This window comes from Thunnus thynnus, chromosome 10 (assembly GCF_963924715.1).
Source record: "Thunnus thynnus chromosome 10, fThuThy2.1, whole genome shotgun sequence".
NCBI classification, from domain to species: domain Eukaryota; kingdom Metazoa; phylum Chordata; class Actinopteri; order Scombriformes; family Scombridae; genus Thunnus; species Thunnus thynnus.
Window position 1 is genome coordinate 807,430 of NC_089526.1, and position 20,147 is coordinate 827,576.

Sequence of the window (20,147 nt, forward strand, 5' to 3'; positions counted from 1 at the left end):
ATTTATCAGAAAACAGAGTTTGTGTCAAAAACACATTAAAACTGATCAGAAAACACAAAAGCTTATTAAAACTATCAAATATAAAACATACAGAGACATAGGATCAGATGAGCACTGACATCAGGGTGATTTTATTATAAAACAGAAACACGTTTGAGTTTACACTGAGCAAGTTACGAGCTAACAGGCTACAAGCTAACAGGCTACAAGCTAACAAGATACAAGCTAACAGGCTACGAGCTAACAAGATACAAGCTAACAGGCTACAGTGCTTCCTGATATTAGCAGCAGATCAGCTCTGTCAGTGATCACTGATCAATCAATTGTTTAGTAAAATATCAAAACCAAAATTGAAAAAAACTAAAATATCATCCATCAGATTCCCTCAACATAATGACATCAGCAGGTGGGAGGGTCCTGCCGGCTCCATGGTAACAACACCGTGAGCTGATTGGTTGTTCTGATGCAATGAGGAGTGAGGGAGTGTTTTTAGGATCCTTTACTGCCTCTGATCATCTCCTCCATCATCTTCCATTGATCCGGAGTCACCTACACACACACACACACACACACACACACACACACACACACACACACACACACACACACACACACACACACACACACACACACACACACACACACACACACACAACAGGTGATTAGATGGATTACTGATCAGCTGATCAGTGTCTGTATTTTATTCCGAAAAGCCTAAAAGGTCGTTTTATCATTTAATGTGAAAACAAATGTTTGTTTATGTTTACATTGTTCACCAAAACATTAAGTCAGTTCTCACTTCCTGTTTGTGTTTCTGAGGGAAACTTTTCAGTGATACTCACCCTGCGCAGCTCGTTAAACTCTCCAGCCATTGACACGTACTCTCCTCCATCCAATCGAATCACCTGAACACAAAGACAGTTTCAATCTAGACGACCTAAAAACCACTCTAAACTGGTTTAAAACCACTCTAAACTGGTTTAAAACCACTCTAAACTCTGGTTTAAAATCACTCTAAACTGGTTTATAATCACTCTAAACTGGTTTAAAATCACTCTGAACTGGTTTAAAATAAACTCTGGTTTAAAATGAGTCTAAACTGGTTTAAAATGAGTCTAAACTAGTCTAAATGAGTCTAAACTGGTCTGAATGAGTCTAAACTGGTTTAAAATGAGTCTAAACTGGTCTAAATGAGTCTAAACTGGTTTAAAATGAGCCTAAACTGGTCTAAATGAGTCTAAACTGGTCTGAATGAGTCTAAACTGGTTTAAAATGAGTCTAAACTGGTCTAAATGAGTCTAAACTGGTTTAAAATGAGTCTAAACTGGTCTAAATGAGTCTAAACTGGTTTAAAATGAGTCTAAACTGGTTTAAAATGAGTCTAAACTGGTTTAAATTCGGTCTAAACCTCAGACTACAGTCAATCCAGGACTAGTGTGAACTCACGGCTCCAGACATCCAGGTAGCGAAGTCGCTGCTCACATAAGCCGCCAGGTTTGCGATCTCTGCAGGTTGTCCGAGTCGACCTGTCGGGATCCGACCGATGAACGTCTTCTCAAACGCTCCTGTTGGATCCAAACGGCTGAACGCCCCCTAAAGACAACAAACAAGTAAACAAACAAACAAAAACAGATGAACAAACAAAACGTTAACAGGACATAAATGGAAAGACACACACAACAAAAGGTAAACAAAAACAAACATCAGCAGGTCTGGTCTGGTGGGCGGTACCTTGGTTCTGATTGGTCCAGGCTGGATGATGTTGAATCTCATTCCATAGCGTCCCCACTCAGCAGCCAGCGACCTACCGCACACACACACACACACACACACACACACACACACACACACACACACACACACACAGAACAACACTGTTAACATGGAAACCACAGGACATCTGTGTGCACGTCAAAGGTTAAAGGTCACACTGACTTGTAGAGCGCCTCCACTCCGGCCTTCGCCGACGCACTCGGAACCACGAAACCAGAACCAGACTCAGCGTAGATGGTGGTGATGGCGAGGAAGGATGCACCTGAAGGACAGACACAAACACCTGAATGACCTCTGACCTTTCTGACTCTGGATCAGTCTCTCTGAATGACCTCTGACCTTTCTGACTCTGGATCAGTCTCTTGCCGAGCTCTAGAGTGATGTACGCCGTCCCGTTAAGGACGATGTCGGTGACGCTCTTCCACCCGTTGACTGACAGACGTTCTGACGGACAGATGAAGTTTCCCGCCGCGTTGTTGATGATCACCTGCACCAATCAGGACACATTAACAGGTCATGTTAGCCAGTAAACCGTTAGCTGCTCCGTTAGCTGGTAAATCATTAAAATCATAAGAATTTGACTTAATAAGAGACAGAGAACAGTTATTGACACATTCAGGTTACCTGTCAGTTAATTTAACCTTCATCATCATCATCATCTTCACCTGGAAACTGAGTGTCTGTGTGTGCTTCTCTGTGATTGGCTGTCATCAGTTTAACCAGCATTCAGCATCACAGCTCAAGGTGTGCTAAACTGCAGGTAACCATAGTGACGGACTGATGCTCCACATAGAGATGACGATGGACCAGTGTGTGTGTGTGTGTGTATATGAGTGTGTGTGTGTGTGTGTGTATATGAGTGTGTGTGTGTGTGTGTGTATATGAGTGTGTGTGTGTGTGTATATGAGTGTGAGTGTGAGTGTGTATGTGTGTGTTGTCTTACATCAGGAAGTCCCGTCAGCGTCTCCATCTCATGAACACAACGTGAGACGGCTTGAGGGTCTCTGACGTCACACTGAACCACGTGGACCTGAGACACACAGAGACAAGAGGGTCCAGTTCAGACTGGTTCAGGTTCACACTGGTTCTGGTTCTGATGGTGGTTTGTCACCTTGTTCCCAGTCTGGCTGCTGATCTCTTTGGCTGTTTGCTGCAGAACGTCCAACTTCCTGAACAACAAACACAAACTTGATGAAAGAGGTCAGTGTGGAAATCAATTTAAACTGGTTTAACTGGTTTCATGCTTTTATGCAGCAGAGCAGTTTGTTGGTTTCATCTTATGAATCTGTTTGTTGTTTAATGAGCAAATGAACGATTCCTCGTTCGAGGGGTTAAATGTGTCAGAACAAGTCGATCACTTGGATCATGTCCACCTGCTGAATGAAGACCTGTGTGACCTCTGACCTGCTGGCGATGACGCACTGGGCGCCCAGCTGAGACAGAGCGGTCGTCATGGCGCGGCCCAGTCCGGTCCCGCCTCCTGTGATGAACGCCACTCTGTCTTTGAAACATCCTGACGGCAGCATGACACCTTCAGCCGGAGGGAAGAACCCCGACTGAGGAGGAGGAGGAGACTGCTGATGAAGAGCTGCTGAGCTGTGGAGCCATGACTGCAACACACACACACACACACACACACACACACACACACACACACACACACACACACACACATACATACAGCAGATGAAGCTACTGAATCACAGAGATGATGTTTATTTAAATTACACAACATCACATTTCAGATTAAAACACTAGAAAATATTCACACAACCACAAGAGATGAACCTGTTTCTTCCTCTCAGGAACAAAACATCTACAATCATCATCTGTGAGCTTCACACCTGCAAACCAGAGAAAACTGACGGCAGCAAAAATATAAATGAAGTTTATTTGTTTGGAAAACTTGAAACTTGAAAAATATTTTATTTGAGTCAGTTTAAAGAAGAAATTGATTCAAATTCTTTAGATTCTTTTGCTTTTTAAACATTTTTAGATGTAAATAAACTGAATTTCTTCATGTTGGATGAAAACTAACAAACAGACTCAAACACAGAAAATATTCTTCGTGGTTTATTTCTGTCACTCAAGTGGAAAAATGATCAATGGATCCTCGTGCACGCTGAGCGGCGGCGCGCGTGCGGAGGCACGAGAAGTGGGTGAAAGGTCAAACAGCTGCAGGTTGAAAAAAAAACACGAAATAAATCTAAAACCGTCTTTCAAACTTCTTTATTCACTTATTGACACCTCACATTAAACTTCTAACAGACACGCGGATTGATTATTGATTGTGTTGTTTTTCGGAGCTGCTCTGACGTCACAGTTTCCGGTTTTAAGGATAATGTTTTTTTTGTAATTAATAAATGTTTTCTCACCCTCTGGACTGAAGTCTTCACGGCTCGGAAAAGTTCTGCTTTCCTCCAAAACACCGCTGCCGCCATGTTTGATGACGTCGTGTGACCCGGATCACAGCAACATGAGAGAAGAGTCCAGCTGCAGCCCTGCAGACCTACAAGCCACGCCCCCACGACTTCTCCAAGACACGCCCACTTGGACACGACGCTACGGTGGCTGAGGAGGACAATAGACTATATAGCGCATCAAAAATACAATGAAAACTTTGTTAAAGGCATCAACCTTACAAACTATTCAGCAAAGACCTGAAGATGAACTAGTTGATGCGTTTGAGCCACAACAATAAATGACTTCAGTTTAATGAATGAATGAACAAAAGATGGCTGTATGATTTCATAATTTAAAAAAATAAATGTCAATATAGTATTAAGCATAATTATGTTAGTCTAACTGCTCTGTCCTCCATCACACTAGTCTGTTTGGCTAGTTTGAACAACCTTTCATTTCCCAGAATGCCTCTGTGAGCAGGAACCCAAATGAATATGTTGGTTTGGTTGTTTTTATTACTTTTGACTATGTTGCAAAGTCCTGATGGTTACTGGACACGCCTGACATAATAGGGGAGAACGGGGTAAATAGAGCCGCCCCCTTTATCTAGGTAACCATAAACAAAAGTAATCATGTGACCACAAATTAAGAAAGAATAGTTCACATTACTCAATCCATCTTGGACTCGAGCACATAGAGAGAGTGGTCAGCAAACCAGAGCAAAAAAAAAGATTTTTGTCATGCCAAGTGAATTCATCATGTTAATAAAGTTATCAGTCTTGTATCTTAATTAAAAATGATAAGATTTGGACATTATTACATGTTAATTTAAGTCAGTGTAAGCTACAAAACAAGGCCATAAACTCAGCATAACTGTGGATCTGAACCACTGTATGAAACAGTTTTGTCTAAATGGAGGTTGTGGAGTAAAATGTGCTGGTGATGTTGAGACAAGTTGAGTCAATGGTTCAATTCACCCCCCAAAATTCTTTTCTGATATTCTAGAGACTAGAGACCCTGTTCATGATTGATACAATGTTGATGAATAAATACCTGATTGTTGACTAATGTTAAGTTTAAGCCACAAACAAACTGCTGTACATACGGACGGGTGACAAATGAAAGGAAAAGCCAAAATAAAGTGTCTTAATAAGGAGTTGGGCCACCAGAACAGCATCAATACACCTTGACATTGATTCTAAAAGTCTCTGAACTCTTCTGGAGGGATGAACATCATTCTTCAAAAAGATATTTCCTCATTTGGTGTTTTGATGATGGTGGTGTAGAGCGCTGTCGAACACATCAGTCCAAAATCTGCCACAGGTGTTCAGCTGGGTGGAGATCTGGTGACTTTGAAACCATTCAGTGACCCCTTGTGTCCTGTGAATTGGGGCATTGTCATCCTGGAAGAGACCCCTCCCATCAGGATAGAAATGTTTTATCATAGGATAAAGGTGATCACTCAGAACAACTTTGTATTGATTAGCAGTGACGCTTCCCTCTAAGGGGACAAGTGGACCCAAACCATGCCAGCATAACAGAGCCCCCAGACCCCTTCACTGTAGGGGTCCAGCATTCAGACCTGGACCAGTTTGTCCTTTAATTTGTCACCTGTCTGTTTACACAAAAGCACATTTACACACACATTCCTTCTGTAACTAACACACAAAGATCACAGTTTAATCTTTACTGAAAATGTTTCAGTAACATGTAGAACAACAAGACACAAACATATGATTTTACCACGCTTTGTTAAATAATCATTACATGCCCCCCCCCCCCCCCCCCCCGCCCGCAGCTGCAGTGGTTCAGTCCAGAATGTGACGATGATCATGTGTTACCGTAATGCGTCTAAACTGTCGTCCTTCAGAAAAACACTGCGCTTTATTTTGCTGATTTCTCTCCACAGAAAAACTTCACACATCGTCTGATCGATAACCAATCAGTTTAATATTGATAAGTGACGTCAGTTAGTCCGAGAGGAGATTTATTTGGAAGTGCTTCCTGTTTCCTCTGTCAGTTACGGTACCGGCCCGGTGTGGTCCGACCGTCCGAACACGGAGCGGATATAAATGAGCAGCGGATCCGCAGGGATCGATAGGTGATCACTGACGACAGATGGAGGATCGAGTCTCTGAACCCCAACTGATTCTGGTCTTCAGCGGGAAACGGAAGTCCGGAAAAGATTATGTGACAGACCTGATCCTCAACCGGTAACTTACCGATCACATCCGCTTTATTGATCTGATCAGTTTCTGTATTCACTGTCTGATCAATGATTTGTGTCAGTGCTGACCTTAGATCAATATTTTACATTTTAAATGATCGGTTTATAAAGTTTACAGTTACAGAGACTGAGTCTGTTTACATGACGTCACTGAATCAATATTAACATTCCAATAATATGTACATGATCAATATGAGACTGTAAATGGAGACATTATGAGATACTTTTACTTTGATACTTTAACAACATTTTTCTTCTGTACTTTTTACTTTTGAATCTTCTTCTTCTGTAGTTTAGGAGCAGATGTTTGCTGCGTCCTGCGTCTGTCTGGACCTCTGAAACAGCAGTACGCTCAGGTGAGACATAGACACGTCACCATGGTTACATCTCCACGGTTACATCTCCATGGTTACCCCTGAGTCATGCTGGTTCTGTGTGCTGGTCCTGCAGGAACATGGTCTGGACCTGGACCAGCTACTGGGTCCTGGTCTTTATAAGGAGCAGTATCGGGCTGATATGATTCGCTGGGGAGAAGCTCGACGACTCAAGGACCCCGGATTCTTCTGTCGCCTAGCAACCAGAGGAGCACGGCAACCTGTCTGGGTAGGTGGTCATATGCTGATGTCACCGCCACTTCTTCTTCTTCTCTTTTACTTCTATTCTACTTTCTCTTCTTCTGGACTCTTTGTTTGCTGCTCCTCCACTGACCCACTTTCACATGTGATCCAAACAACCAAAGTACTCCTTAGCAACACCGTAGCAACCAATCAGCAACACCATAGCAAACTGACTAGCAACACCGTAGCAACCGACTGGCAACACCGTAGCAACCAATCAGCAACACCGTAGCAACCGACTGGCAACACCGTAGCAACCAATCAGCAACACCATAACAACTGACTGGCAACACCGTAGCAACCAATCAGCAACACCATAACAACCGACTGGCAACACTGTAGCAACCAATCAGCAACACCATAACAACTGACTGGCAACACCGTAGCAACCGACAGGCTATGTGACCAACTAGCGACCACCTGCTGATCTTGCAGCTTCCAAGACACCACAGCAACACTGTAGCAACCACTGAGGTGAAATGATTGGTCAGGCGGTGAGTGACGCTCTGCTCTCTGATTGGTCAGGCGGTGAGTGACGCTCTGCTCTCTGATTGGTCAGGCGGTGAGTGACGCTCTGCTCTCTGAATGGTCAGGTGGTGAGTGACGCTCTGCTCTCTGATTGGTCAGGCGGTGAGTGACGCTCTGCTCTCTGATTGGTCAGGCGGTGAGTGACGCTCTGCTCTCTGAATGGTCAGGCGGTGAGTGACGCTCTGCTCTCTGATTGGTCAGGTGGTGAGTGATGCCCGGCGGCTGTCAGACCTGCAGTGGTTCTGGACAGAGTTTCCTCAACAGACTCGATGTGTCAGAGTTCAAAGTTCAGAGAACACCAGGAAACAGAGGGGGTGGAGCTTCACTGCAGGTATGATGACCTGTCTGTCTGTCTGTCTGTGTGTGAACCTGTGTGTTTACCTGTCTGTCTGACTGTCCTCCTGTCTGTCTCTCTCTCAGGTGTGGATGATGCAGAGTCAGAGTGTGGGTTGGACAGCAGCGTCAAGTTTGATTGGATCATCACTAATGAGGCCGACGCCCCCTCGTTAGAGGAGCAGCTGCAGCCGATCCTGACGCTGGCCGAGGAAGCAGCTTCATCATCAGCTGATAATCACTGATCAATAATCGTATTGATCAGGTCTGTGGAGCTGATCAGCGTTTCCTCTCTGAGGATCAATAGAGTTCTTTTCATCTCCAAACAGTTTGATCTATCAGAACATTTGATCAATAAATTGATAATTATCAATCAGAACTGAAGACAAGTCTACAGCTCCGTCACTGTCAGGTTGATGACATCATCACTCAGAGCAAAGGCTGATGGGAGATTCTCACCTGAACAGGTTTTAACTTCAAACTGTAAATGTGTTTTTGATGATAAACTTTATTTAAACAGACGTCAGCCAGCAGCTGTTTCACAGGAACAAACATCCTTCAGATTTCTGCCTTCGTGCCTTCGAGCATCAGACGGTTCATCAGGACTCGTTAGTCTCACCACAAACTAACTGTATTCAGATTACTTCATAGTAACTGTCAGTACTCAGTTTTCAGTGTCCCGTACTGTGTTGTACCAACAGGAAGTGATGTAATACTGACGCAACTTCAAATTCAACATCACAGAGACGAAGAATATTTCTTCAACGTTCAGAACATCTGTGAAGTTTTAAAGTTTAAGATTCGATGTTTCAGTTTGTTGTTTTCTAAAGTTTCCTGCTTCTTCTCTGTGCAGTAGTGAAGTAGTAGTAAATACTGCAGCTGTCAGATAAATGTAATGTAGTACCAGTATAAAGTATCATCAAACTGAAATATTTAAATACCTGAAAACTGATTTTATAAAGACATGATGATGCAGTTAGAAAATTCAATGAACTGTCATAATATTTAAACTTCTGTTCATACATTAAAGTATCGAACCAGTAATACAACAGGAAGTGTTCTACTTTTACTGAAGTAAAATACAAGTTTGAATGCAGAAATGTACTTCTGATGGAGTATTTTATCATTGTTGTATTAGTACTGCAGTAAAGAATCTGAGCTCATGCAGAGAGTCAACAGTCAGATGTTCTTTAGTCTGAGTCACTTTTCCTCTAAGTTTGATTCTATTTACAGACTGAATATATTCTACATGTCTGGAAGAAGTTTTATTGAACATCAGTTAGTTTGAGCTGCAGGTTGTTGATCCTGTTGTCGTCATTCTTGATGGTTTGATGAATTAAAAAAGTAACTTTTACAAAGTTCAACTCAAAATACAATGAAACGTGAAGTGACAGAATCTTCTTCATGACTTGCTTTTAATTCATCTGTACGTTAATATCCACCTGGATCAGTTACCTGTCAGACCAGCAGGAGGCGCTGCTCCCTTCAACACATCCAACCACAGAAAAGGAAGTTTCACAATGAAGGAAACTGATCAAACAGGAAGGAGCTTCTAAAACTGTTCCACTATTTCACATTCATACGGAACCCAGAAGGGCCCACGAAGAAAAAAAACTAGTTTATACTCTCAAATTAATTTGTGCTCTATTAAATCAAGAGCACAAATGACTGAATGGACTCCTCTAGACATGTTTTAAGATGTGTATGAAACACTCTGCTTTGACTAATGATGTGTCTGATATTGTTTTTTCACAAAAACATTCAATTATCTTGATAAAATCCTTGAAATTACAATTAACTCCTTAAATCCTGAATTTATGAATATGTAAATATGTGACATTTCAAAAGTTGAATGTTTCCTCCTTCACTGTGAAGTTCATCTCAGTGTTTGTGCTCTGGAGGCATCACACCTGTGTAAGTTGAATACTGAACCATGATTGGCTTAAAAGCTATTTGTGATGTCACAAATCCTGCTTGTAGCCCCGCCTCTTAAAATCAGACTTTCAGTGAGCTCAGAGAAACTTTCCTCCTTCAGCAGACGAATGAAAACAAACTGCAGAGAAGCTCAAACATTCAGCAGAAGAAGAAACATCTCTGAGTAGACGGAGACGTTAAACTGAGAGCACAAGTTTGTTTCTTTTCATGACCCCTCCGAGACTCCGTACAGTCAGGATGAAACATGACGAGAAATCATTTAACTTTGATGTCTGTGAATAACGACAGTGAGTCCATGTTGGATCTACATACCAGCGATGGTGCTTTTATTTTATAAAATCCTGTTGTCACTATGTATCATGATTTATTACAATGAGATGACATCAGCACAGTGATGACATCATCACTGGCTTCCAGATAAAAACACTTCTAAACTTTATTAATTCACGTCATCAGGTCAAAGGTCACCTGTAGAAGAAAAAAAAAAGAAAGGGGGCGTGTCTATCTGACTTCTTATTGGCCCCTGGTTCACCATATATATATATGGCAGTGGAATGCCTCACTATGATTGGCTGATCCCTTAAACCACGCCCCCCTCCCAGGAACAAAAACAATCAATCATTTGGCTAACAGGACATTGGCTAATTAATCAATCAATCATTAATTATTGTGGCAAAGAAGACAAATCAAAGTAGCGACAAACCGTTAAGACAAACACTCAGAGGTTAATTAGTCGTTAATTAATTAGTTAATCACTTAACAAGGGAACGGCTGTAAGTCACTGTTAGAATCCCTTATAGAAAAAAAAACAATCTCCCAACATCCTCGTCTGGCCTCCCTCAGATGATCATCAGAGGAGGAGGGTGAGGGGGGGTTGGCACCGTCAGTAGGGAAGGAGGAGAGAGGAAATGGGGGGAGGAGGGAGGAGGGAGAGGAGATGGGAGGAGGAAGAAGGAGGGAGGAGAGAGGAAAGAGGAGATTGGGGGAGGAGGGAGGAGGGAGGAGGAGGGGGGAGAGAGGAGATGGGGGGAGGAGGGAGGAGGAGGGGGGGGGGGGGGGGGGGGGGGGGGGGGGGATGGGGGGAGGAGGGAGGAGGAGGGGGGAGAGAGGAGATGGGGGGAGGAGGGAGGAGGAGGGGGGCCAGACAGGAGGAGTAAAAAAAAGCAACACTCCAAATGTGACTTTAAGGTTCAGAGAAGGAATGTGTGAAAGTAGGAATCATTTAGAGAAGAGGAGAAATCTGCACCACCCTGACACCTCCCTCGCATCCACCAGGAGGAGGAGGAGGTGGTGGAGGAGGAAGAGTAAAAGTATTAGAGGAGCAGGAGGTGCAAGGAGATCCAGGAGCAAAAGGAATGTTTTGGCCACAGAGTTCCCGACATCGACTCAGGCAGCAGAGATGAGAGAGGAGGAGGAGGGAGGAGCAGAGGGGAGGAGGAGCAGGGAGGAGCAGGGGGGAGGAGGGAGGAGGTTCAGCAAGAGTTGAGCTCCTCCATGGTCTGATTCAGAGTCGCCTGCAGCTCCATGTTGGCGTTTCTGGCCGAAGTCAGAGAGTCTGAAAACAAACAAACAAACAAACAAACAATCAGACACAGAACAGAAGTGTCACTCTGAGTAGTAATAGTAGTAATAGTAATAGTAGTAATAGTAATAGTAATAGTGGTAGTAATAATAATAGTAGTAGCAATTGTAATAGTGGTATTAATAGTAATAGTTGTAATAATAATAGTAATAGTGGTAGTAAAAGTAATAGTAGTAATAGTAATAGTGGTAGTAATAGTAGTAATAGTAGTAATAGTAATAATAATAGTAGTAATAGTAGTAACAGTAGTAGTAATAGTAATAGTGGTGTAGTAATAATAGTAATAGTAGTAACAGTAGTAGTAATAGTAATAGTAGTAGTAATAGTAATAGTAATAGTAGTAGTAATAGTAATAATAGTAATAGTAGTAGTAATAGTAATAGTAGTAATAGTAATAGTAATAGTAATAGTAGTAGTAATAGTAATAGTAGTAATAGTAATAGTAATAGTAGTAATAGTAATAGTAATAGTAATAGTAGTAATAGTAATAGTAATAGTGGTAGTAATAGTAGTAATAGTAATAGTAATAGTGGTAGTAATAATAATAGTAGTAATAGTAATAGTAATAGTAATAGTGGTAGTAATAGTAATAGTAATAGTGGTAGTAATAATAATAGTAGTAATAGTAATAATAATAGTAGTAATAGTAGTAGTAATAGTAATAGTAGTAGTAATAGTAATAGTAGTAATAGTAATAGTAGTAGCAATAGTAATAGTGGTAGTAAAAGTAATAGTAGTAATAGTAATAGTAATAGTAGTAATAGTAATAGTAATAGTAGTAATAGTAATAGTAATAGTGGTAGTAATAATAATAGTAGTAATAGTAATAATAATAGTAGTAATAGTAGTAGTAATAGTAATAGTAGTAATAGTAATAGTGGTAGTAATAGTAATAGTAATAGTGGTAGTAATAATAATAGTAGTAATAGTAATAATAATAGTAGTAATAGTAGTAGTAATAGTAATAGTAGTAATAGTAGTAATAGTAGTAATAGTAGTAATAGTAATAGTAATAGTAATAGTAGTAATAGTAATAGTGGTAGTAATAGTAATAGTAATAGTGGTAGTAATAATAATAGTAGTAATAGTAATAATAATAGTAGTAATAGTAGTAGTAATAGTAATAGTAGTAATAGTAATAGTAATAGTGGTAGTAATAATAATAGTAGTAATAGTAATACTAATAGTAGTAATAGTAGTAGTAATAGTAATAGTAGTAGTAATAGTAATAGTAGTAATAGTAATAGTAGTAACAATAGTAATAGTGGTAGTAATAGTAATAGTGGTAGTAATAGTAATAGTAGTAATAGTAATAGTAGTAATAGTAGTAATAGTAATAGTAGTAGCAATAGTAATAGTGGTAGTAAAAGTAATAGTAGTAATAGTAGTAATAGTAGTAATAGTAGTAATAGTAGTAATAGTAATAGTAGTAGTCAGAATCAGTCTCACCTTCCAGTCCATCAATGGTTTTTTCCAGTTTGGCCACTGTGCGCTCCGCAAACTCTGCTCTGGTTTCAGCCTGGACAGGAAGTCAACAGGTGATAAACAGAAAGTCAGCAGGTGATAAACAGGAAGTCAGCAAGTGATAAACAGGAAGTATATTTGACATAATTTGTTTCTCACCTCCTTCAGTTTGTTGCTCAGGTTCTTGATCTCCTCTTCATACCTGTCCTCCTTCAGAGAATACTGAGACACACAGACAGCAGCCAATCAGAGAACCAGGTGTGCTCACACCTAAGGTGTGCTGAGACCCAGCAGGTAAACATATCTCAGGTGTTGAAAGCCCCTCTGACCTCCTACCTTTTCAGCCTGAGCCTCCAGAGACTTTGCACTAGTGAAGACAGTTTTCAGCTCCTCCTCCAACACTCGACACTTGCTGCAGGTCAAAGGTCACACAGAACAACACACTGTCACACGGAGCTGCGCTGTCCTGAGTCCTTCTGTCTCTGAGTTATCTGATGTCTGGTGTTGTGAGTAACCCTGTCTCTCAGTTATCTGATGTCTGGTGTTGTGAGTAACCCTGTCTCTGAGTTATCTGATGTCTGGTGTAGTGAGTAACCCTGTCTCTGAGTTATCTGATGTCAGGTGTTGTGAGTAACCCTGTCTCTGAGTTATCTGATGTCTGGTGTAGTGAGTAACCCTGTCTCTGAGTTATCTGATGTCAGGTGTAGTGAGTAACCCTGTCTCTGTGTTATCTGATGTCAGGTGTAGTGAGTGACCCTGTCTCTGTGTTATCTGATGTCAGGTGTAGTGAGTGACCCTGTCTCTGTGTTATCTGATGTCAGGTGTTGTGAGTAACCCTGTCTCTGTGTTATCTGGTGTTAGGTGTAGTGAGTGACCCTGTCTCTGTGTTATCTGGTGTCAGGTGTAGTGAGTGACCCTGTCTCTGTGTTATCTGGTGTCAGGTGTAGTGAGTAACCCTGTCTCTGTGTTATCTGGTGTCAGGTGTAGTGAGTGACCCTGTCTCTGTGTTATCTGATGTCAGGTGTAGTGAGTGACCCTGTCTCTGTGTTATCTGGTGTCAGGTGTTGTGAGTAAAAATGTCTCAGTGTTATTTGGTGTCTGCAGCAGACTAGAGTCATGCAGAGAGCAGCAGGGGGAGGAGCTGAAGCAGTAGCTAAAGGTCAGAGGTCAGAGGTCATGGAGGCAGTGAGAGGTCAGGTGGTGATCCTCTGATTTAATTGACAGCAGGTGGGAGGTCAGGTGACCCTCAGTACCTTGTCCTCAGAGGCCTGCAGGCTCTTCAGTGACTGGTCGAAACTCCTCAACTGCTCCTCCAACCTCCGGACTTTACTGTTAGACAGGTGAGCAGGTGGACAGACAGGTGGACAGACAGACAGGTAGCAGGACGGATGAAGCAGGGCATGCAGCGGCACCGACATGTTTCCATGGAAACGGACAGGAAGAGAAAGATGGATGCATAAAGCGCTGTTAGTGAAGCAGCGTGACATCATAGTGACATCATCATCATCAGTCTGATTACATCACCTTTCCTCCCAGCGACCACCTGCTTCATGTCTGACTGAGACGGTAAAACACTGAGCTAATAAAGTTGGACTGAATGACATCAAACTACATGAAAGCTGACAGAAGTAAACAATCAGTCAGCTGGTGAGTTTAGTGACATGTTGACATGTTGGCCGATCACATGTGCAGGTTTTCATGACTGTTCGGATCCTGAAAACATTTCTGGAAGCTCTGTGGCAGCAGGTGGTGATGCAGGTCCAATCCAGACCTGGTCTCAACTTCCTGTCTCTACCTGTCTCTCTCTCTCTCTCTCTACCTGTCTCTCTCTCTCTCTCTCTACCTGTCTCTCTCTCTCTCTCTCTGTCTATCAGCAGTAGCAGAAGCAGCTTCATGATGTTGGCAGATGTTAGACATGCATATTGTGTGTTATATGTGTGTGTGTATGTGTGTACTGTATGTGTATACGTGTGTGTATGTATACTGTATGTGTGTATACTGTGTGTGTGTTTTAACCTCTCGCTCTGCTCAGCTCTCTCTTCAGCTCGTTCCAGTTCTCCTTCTACCATCACCAGCTTACGAGCCACCTGTCAATGAAACACACACACACAAACACACCTTATTAAAATCCACCAATCACACGACATAAACATCCTGTCTGACACACACACACACACACACACACACACACACACACACACACACACATACAGCTCAAACAACACAAACAGGTGTGTGTGTGTACCTCTTCATATTTGCGGTCGGCCTCCTCTGCGATCTGTTTGGCTTCTCTCAGCTGAAGCTCCAGCAGCTCCATCTTCTCCTCGTCCTTCAGAGCTCTGTTTTCTATCACCTTCATCCCTCTGACACACACAAATATAATCACATGTTTCAGGCGTGTTTTCACTTATATTACAGCTGTGTGTCTCAGGTGTGTGTGTCTCAGGTGTGTGTGTGGTGTGTGTGTCTCAGGTGTGTGTGTCTCAGGTGTGTGTGTGTCAGGTGTGTGTGTCTCAGGTGTGTGTGTCTCAGGTGTGTGTGTCTCAGGTGTGTGTGTCTCAGGTGTGTGTCTCAGGTGTGTGTGTCTCAGGTGTGTGTCTCAGGTGTGTGTGTCAGGTGTGTGTCTCAGGTGTGTGTCTCAGGTGTGTGCGTCTCAGGTGTGTGCGTCTCAGGTGTGTGTGTCTCAGGTGTGTGTGTCTCAGGTGTGTGTCTCAGGTGTGTGTGTCAGGTGTGTTGTATCTGACCTCTCGCTCTCGTCGGCAGCCTTCTCCACCTCCTCCAGCTTGTGGAGCGCGGTGGCCAGTCTCTCCTGAGCTCGATCCAGATTGTCCTCACTGAGCTGCAGACGACGACTCAGAGACGCCACCTCCGACTCCGCCTGCAAGACACACAGCGGGGGACAACGAGCCCACAGTCAGCCTCACCTGTATCACAGGTAAACAACCTCACACACTACAGCAGTAACTGATCAGCTCTTCTGTTCTATTAGTGTTTGTTTGTGTCTGAGAAACTGTCAACAACATTTAACACTGTGGAAGGTTTCACTGACTAAACTACAAGGTACAGAGTATTACACGGTACTATGCAGTACCACAGAGTACTACAAAGTACTACAGAGTACTACAGAGTACTACAGAGTACTACAGAGCAGTCAGACTATGTTCTTCACCTCCAACATACCAAACATTCTTCCTTCAACACATTCAGGTATTTCAGACATCTGACTCAACCTGACACACCGAGAACCACACAGAACAGTAACAGAACCATAACAGAACCACACAGAACAGTAACAGAACCATAACAGAACCACACAGAACAGTAACAGAACCACCTGTGCAGGTGTGTGTGAGTGCTGCAGGTGTGGTTACCTGTTCTCTGATTCTCTTCTCCTCCTCCACCTGTCTCTGCAGGTTCTCCGCTCGCTCCTCGGCCTCCTCCGCCTGCCCCTGCAGGACCTTGATCTTCTTCTTCACTGCATCGATGCTGTTCACGCCTCCACTCATCTTCTTCTTCTGCTGCTGCTGCTGCAGGAGGAAGAAGAGCAGCTGTTTATTTTATGTTTCTTCTTCACGTTTAGAGTCAAACCAACACTGAACAGATCATCACCATGAACACACACAGACACATCCTGCTGCCACAAATACTCACTAGAGCAGCAAATGTGGATTCATCCGCCGCTGAAAATAGTCCCAAACAAATGCACAATTTTCTCCTGTTTGTTTGATAAGAACCGACATTTTATAGACCAAACAACCAATTGATTAATTGAGGAAATAATCTGTAGATTAATCAATAACGAAAATAATTGTTAGTTGCAGCTCTACTGACTATTGATCAATAATGATTAATTATTCGGGGTCTGATTTTTGTTGATGTGTAAAATTAATAAAATGATCAAGATCTCTGGAAAAACTAAGACATGACATCATGTATTAATGAGAGATTTTAAATCCTCCTCTGATGAAGCTGCCAGATTATTTGCTTGAAGCAAAAAACTAAAATCAGCATTCAGATAAACAAATAAAATATGATTAGTGAAGAGTAAACTACGATCTACAATAATTTCGTCACTGACCTCTTTAACACGTAGAAATATCGACAAAATCAGCTTATTTTCTGTATTTGCAATAAGAACATGTAATTGTACATTTTCTCCACAGACTGAGCCGCTTCATAATGAAACTGAACTCGCTGACAAACACTTTATTGAATCTTTTCAGTAAATTGACAAAGTTCTTCAAAATCATCTTCCTATTTCAACCTCAACAGCTGATGATCAATAATCAATACTCCTCAGGACTGAGTACATTGGAGAGTTGGATCATTCTGCTGAGGAGAAATACATGACCGATCACTGATTAAAGAGTATTGATTACAATAATGCGATCGGTGTGTTCTGAAAACAGCAGGTTAGCATGTTAGCTCCCAATGCTAACAGCGGACCACCGCCCTGTTAGCCTGTTAGCATGTTAGCCTGTTAGCTCACCTCGCAGCTGACGCAGACGAGGTGAGGGGCACCTGCGGGGTTCTTCTTACCTGACTGAGTCCTCAGAAGAAATCACACCTGCGGCTCGAGCCCGACTTCACCTGTCAGGGTAACTTCCGTGTTAGCAGGCGGGCTAACTACCTGTTAGCCGTTAGCCGAATAAAGTCTGTTGCAACGCGGACTTTGCGGGGTCGGTCTGAACTGGTTCTGTTTCTGGTCCCTGCAGGTCTCGTCCCCGGGTCTCCGAGTGTTCGGGTCTCTTGGTCTGGAGCTCTGGAGGTCTGGCTGCTCTCGGTCCTGCTCCTGGTTCTGGTTCTGGTCTCTGTTGCTTCCTTATCCGGACACTCCTCGGAGGACCCACTTCCAGGTTAAGTTCTCTCCAGAGGACGTGACGCAAGAAGGGCCTTTCCAAAGTAAAAGTATCAGACTCATTAGTCTGGCTGCAGGCTCCACTGTCAGGACAGGAAATGACACCAAAATAAAACAAAACGGCTGTCACGGCGTACATGTTGCTCCTTAACGTGATGTTGTCAATGATAAAAAAACATTAGTATCCTATGAATACTTAAAATGTAGCGAAATACATCGATCATCATACCATGAAAAGTGACTGACTGCCAATATAATGATACATATTGAATAATTGTATCAGCATAGCAGTATTATTTAAATATTGAATGAATTGATTTATTCTGTCAATGTAGCACATAGTGATTAAATCTGTAAATACAGCGATATTTATTGATTGATTCATAAACAAATATAGCAACTCATTGATTCAACAAACTACTTATTACTACTTATTTATCCATAAAGTCTGAGTCATCATTTCCCTTTGCAGACAGACACCATTTAACTGTGATCAGGTGAATTTAATATGAACAGCTGACAATCAATAGCCTATTTGATCACATTGTTTTTGGCTGTGTTGGCGTAACAAATAGTCTGACTAGATCACATAGTTAAGGTGATTTAAATTTACACAAACTGACAATATAACATGAGCTACTGTAACAGAACAACTGGTACAGTGCGAAACATTCGGACTATGATGTTTTGGATAATAATTTGCCCGTCACTGTTGTGTAGAGGAAGTTTCAAATAATGACCAGAACAGGTGTCGCTCAAACTGGACATTTTACTGGACAACATGCAGCAGTTTTACACAAAAGAAAGTAAACAATTAACTTTGCACACAAATGTTGTGAAGCTGCGACAAAGCACAGGGCGGATTACTTCCTTTAAACATCACTGTATGTAACTGGAAATGATGTGTTTTCAGTATCTTGTCCATAGTAATATTAAATAAATAACATTACCAGGTTGTAAATGTAATGGTTACAGTCTGTAAATACTACATGTAAGATACCGAGCATGTGAGAGGAGCCAGAGTCAGAGTCAATGCTGAGTCATGATGCTTTATTGGCACATTTTGCCTTTTCTACCACAGTTTTTAATGCGGGGCATAAAACCAACATGTTATTTCCTGTCCTGACAGCAGAGCCTGAACTGGAAGTGTCCCCACTGAGGAGACCTGCAGCCAGACCCTCTCGTCTGTTTACACCAAGCAGCAACCTCTGCGGCTGAAAGTGCCAAAAACTGCAGTTCCTCAAACGGCCACACGAGGCTCCAAAATCGAGTCAGTAGACTTTAAAACACCCAACTTTACAGCAGAAATAAACATGTTTACCAAAACACTGTTTTGGTCTCTATAGCGGCGTGGTCGCTTTGAGTGACAGGTGGGTGCTGTTGCAGGTAAGTCGCTACCATGGCGACAAGGATGGTTAGGTAATGTAACCATAGCGTATAGCCGTAGCCGTCCCTAAAGTCTTGTTCAGTGTTTGGTTGAACTTAAAGACCCTCTAAGGAGTCAGATGTTCAATTCTTTCCAGTAAGTCAACTTTGTATTTAATGGTTTTAAGCCTGTTTTTCACTAATCACAAAAATTAGCATTAGCATTATCACAGTTAGCCATAGACTGTAAATGCTCCATGCTAACCAAGCTAGCAGCTAGCGTTAGGGTCAGCGCCAGCCTCTCGTCCAAATATGGTCACTTCTGGTTCCAAAGATCCAAGATGGCGACGGTCAAAATGCCAAACTCGAATCTTCAAAACAAACCAACGGGTGACGTCATGGCAGCTGCGTCCGTTATGTTTTTTACAGTCTGTGTTTACAGAAGATTTAGTGGCTTTCAGCGGTTTCACACACAACAATCTTCAGAAAGATACATAATGAATCTGTAAATTATGACTGTAATTATTATATTACTGTATATCTGAACAAGCTGTATCTACTCTACATAATCACCTCTGTATATAAAGTAAATGTCTTTTTTTTTAGCATCTCAGCACTCTTCATGTCTTTGCACTACGGTGAGTTAACGTTTCATCAGTGTGACGGAGGAGGAAGCTGCTCCTGCAGCGCCTCCTGGAGGAGAGGAGGAGGAACAGGTGACGTCCAGGCTGAGAGGGGAAGTATTTTAAACACAACTTTACTCATTTATTCATTATTGTGTTATTTATTTTTTAACATTTCTGAATTAATATATTATTATATTTAGTCAGCATTCATTAATATTGTATTATATTGACATTGTATTATTATATTGTTTCTTTTACATTTTGTCTTGAAGCCTTTTATTTTTTATTTAACTTTTGTTTATTGATTGTTAAAGGACAAATACACACATTTTTTTTCTTAAACCATCAGTCAGTCATCAAATGAACATTAAAGCTGTGTTTCTTGCTGTAATCATTCCTCCTGTTCATACTGACCATTAGAAGATCCCTTCATAAT

The 20,147-nt window shown here is 41.9% G+C and overlaps 3 protein-coding genes across 6 annotated transcripts; 1 reads left to right on the forward strand and 2 right to left on the reverse strand.

The window, feature by feature from the left end:
* Positions 1 to 103: 103 nt before the first annotated feature.
* Positions 104 to 5,384, reverse strand: decr1 (2,4-dienoyl CoA reductase 1, mitochondrial). The gene is made up of 11 exons (XM_067600268.1): positions 5,362 to 5,384; positions 4,149 to 4,344; positions 3,178 to 3,383; positions 2,885 to 2,942; positions 2,717 to 2,803; positions 2,113 to 2,260; positions 1,936 to 2,035; positions 1,732 to 1,804; positions 1,447 to 1,593; positions 843 to 905; positions 104 to 549 (listed from the first exon to the last, which is right to left on the reverse strand). The coding sequence occupies exons 1-11, from the start codon at positions 5,367 to 5,369 to the stop codon at positions 490 to 492; spliced, it is 1,146 nt and encodes a 381-aa protein (XP_067456369.1). The 5' UTR covers positions 5,370 to 5,384; the 3' UTR covers positions 104 to 489.
* A 629-nt stretch (positions 5,385 to 6,013) lies between these two features.
* On the forward strand, positions 6,014 to 9,063 carry pmvk (phosphomevalonate kinase). Its single transcript, XM_067600270.1, has 5 exons — positions 6,014 to 6,389; positions 6,696 to 6,759; positions 6,854 to 7,006; positions 7,750 to 7,879; positions 7,969 to 9,063. The coding sequence occupies exons 1-5, from the start codon at positions 6,295 to 6,297 to the stop codon at positions 8,124 to 8,126; spliced, it is 600 nt and encodes a 199-aa protein (XP_067456371.1). The 5' UTR covers positions 6,014 to 6,294; the 3' UTR covers positions 8,127 to 9,063.
* A 1,051-nt stretch (positions 9,064 to 10,114) lies between these two features.
* LOC137190724 (tropomyosin alpha-4 chain-like) lies at positions 10,115 to 17,731 on the reverse strand. 4 transcript variants are annotated; one of them, XM_067600277.1, is made up of 9 exons: positions 17,402 to 17,731; positions 16,234 to 16,386; positions 15,607 to 15,740; positions 15,108 to 15,225; positions 14,879 to 14,949; positions 14,116 to 14,191; positions 13,022 to 13,084; positions 12,848 to 12,917; positions 10,115 to 11,371 (listed from the first exon to the last, which is right to left on the reverse strand). In XM_067600277.1, exons 2-9 carry the CDS (start codon positions 16,366 to 16,368, stop codon positions 11,289 to 11,291), a joined length of 750 nt encoding a protein of 249 aa, XP_067456378.1. In that variant the 5' UTR covers positions 16,369 to 16,386; positions 17,402 to 17,731; the 3' UTR covers positions 10,115 to 11,288. The 4 variants fall into 4 exon arrangements, with proteins under 4 accessions (XP_067456378.1, XP_067456376.1, XP_067456374.1 ...); XM_067600275.1 differs by lacking the exon at positions 14,116 to 14,191 and adding an exon at positions 13,199 to 13,274 and having other exon boundaries at positions 16,234 to 16,383; positions 17,402 to 17,730; XM_067600273.1 differs by lacking the exon at positions 14,116 to 14,191 and adding an exon at positions 13,199 to 13,274 and having other exon boundaries at positions 17,402 to 17,730.
* Between the last annotated feature and the right edge of the window lie 2,416 nt (positions 17,732 to 20,147).

Bases quoted from the DNA above. Each gene is read 5' to 3' on its own strand.
- LOC137190724 (XM_067600277.1), bottom strand. From the start codon at position 16,368: ATGAGTGGAGGCGTGAACAGCATCGATGCAGTGAAGAAGAAGATCAAG. The intron at 14,950-15,107 runs GTACACACACAC...TTTCATTGACAG, and splicing joins CCGACCGCAAATATGAAGAG to GTGGCTCGTAAGCTGGTGAT. The intron at 11,372-12,847 runs GTGAGACTGATT...GTTTGTTTTCAG, and splicing joins AACCATTGATGGACTGGAAG to ACTCTCTGACTTCGGCCAGA.
- decr1 (XM_067600268.1), bottom strand. The intron at 2,804-2,884 runs GTGACAAACCAC...TGTGTGTCTCAG, and splicing joins GCAGCCAGACTGGGAACAAG to GTCCACGTGGTTCAGTGTGA. The intron at 2,036-2,112 runs GTCAGAGGTCAT...TCTGTCCTTCAG, and splicing joins ACTGATCCAGAGTCAGAAAG to GTGCATCCTTCCTCGCCATC.
- pmvk (XM_067600270.1), top strand. From the start codon at position 6,295: ATGGAGGATCGAGTCTCTGAACCCCAACTGATTCTGGTCTTCAGCGGG. The intron at 6,390-6,695 runs GTAACTTACCGA...CTTCTTCTGTAG, and splicing joins ACAGACCTGATCCTCAACCG to TTTAGGAGCAGATGTTTGCT. The intron at 7,880-7,968 runs GTATGATGACCT...TCTCTCTCTCAG, and splicing joins GGGGTGGAGCTTCACTGCAG to GTGTGGATGATGCAGAGTCA.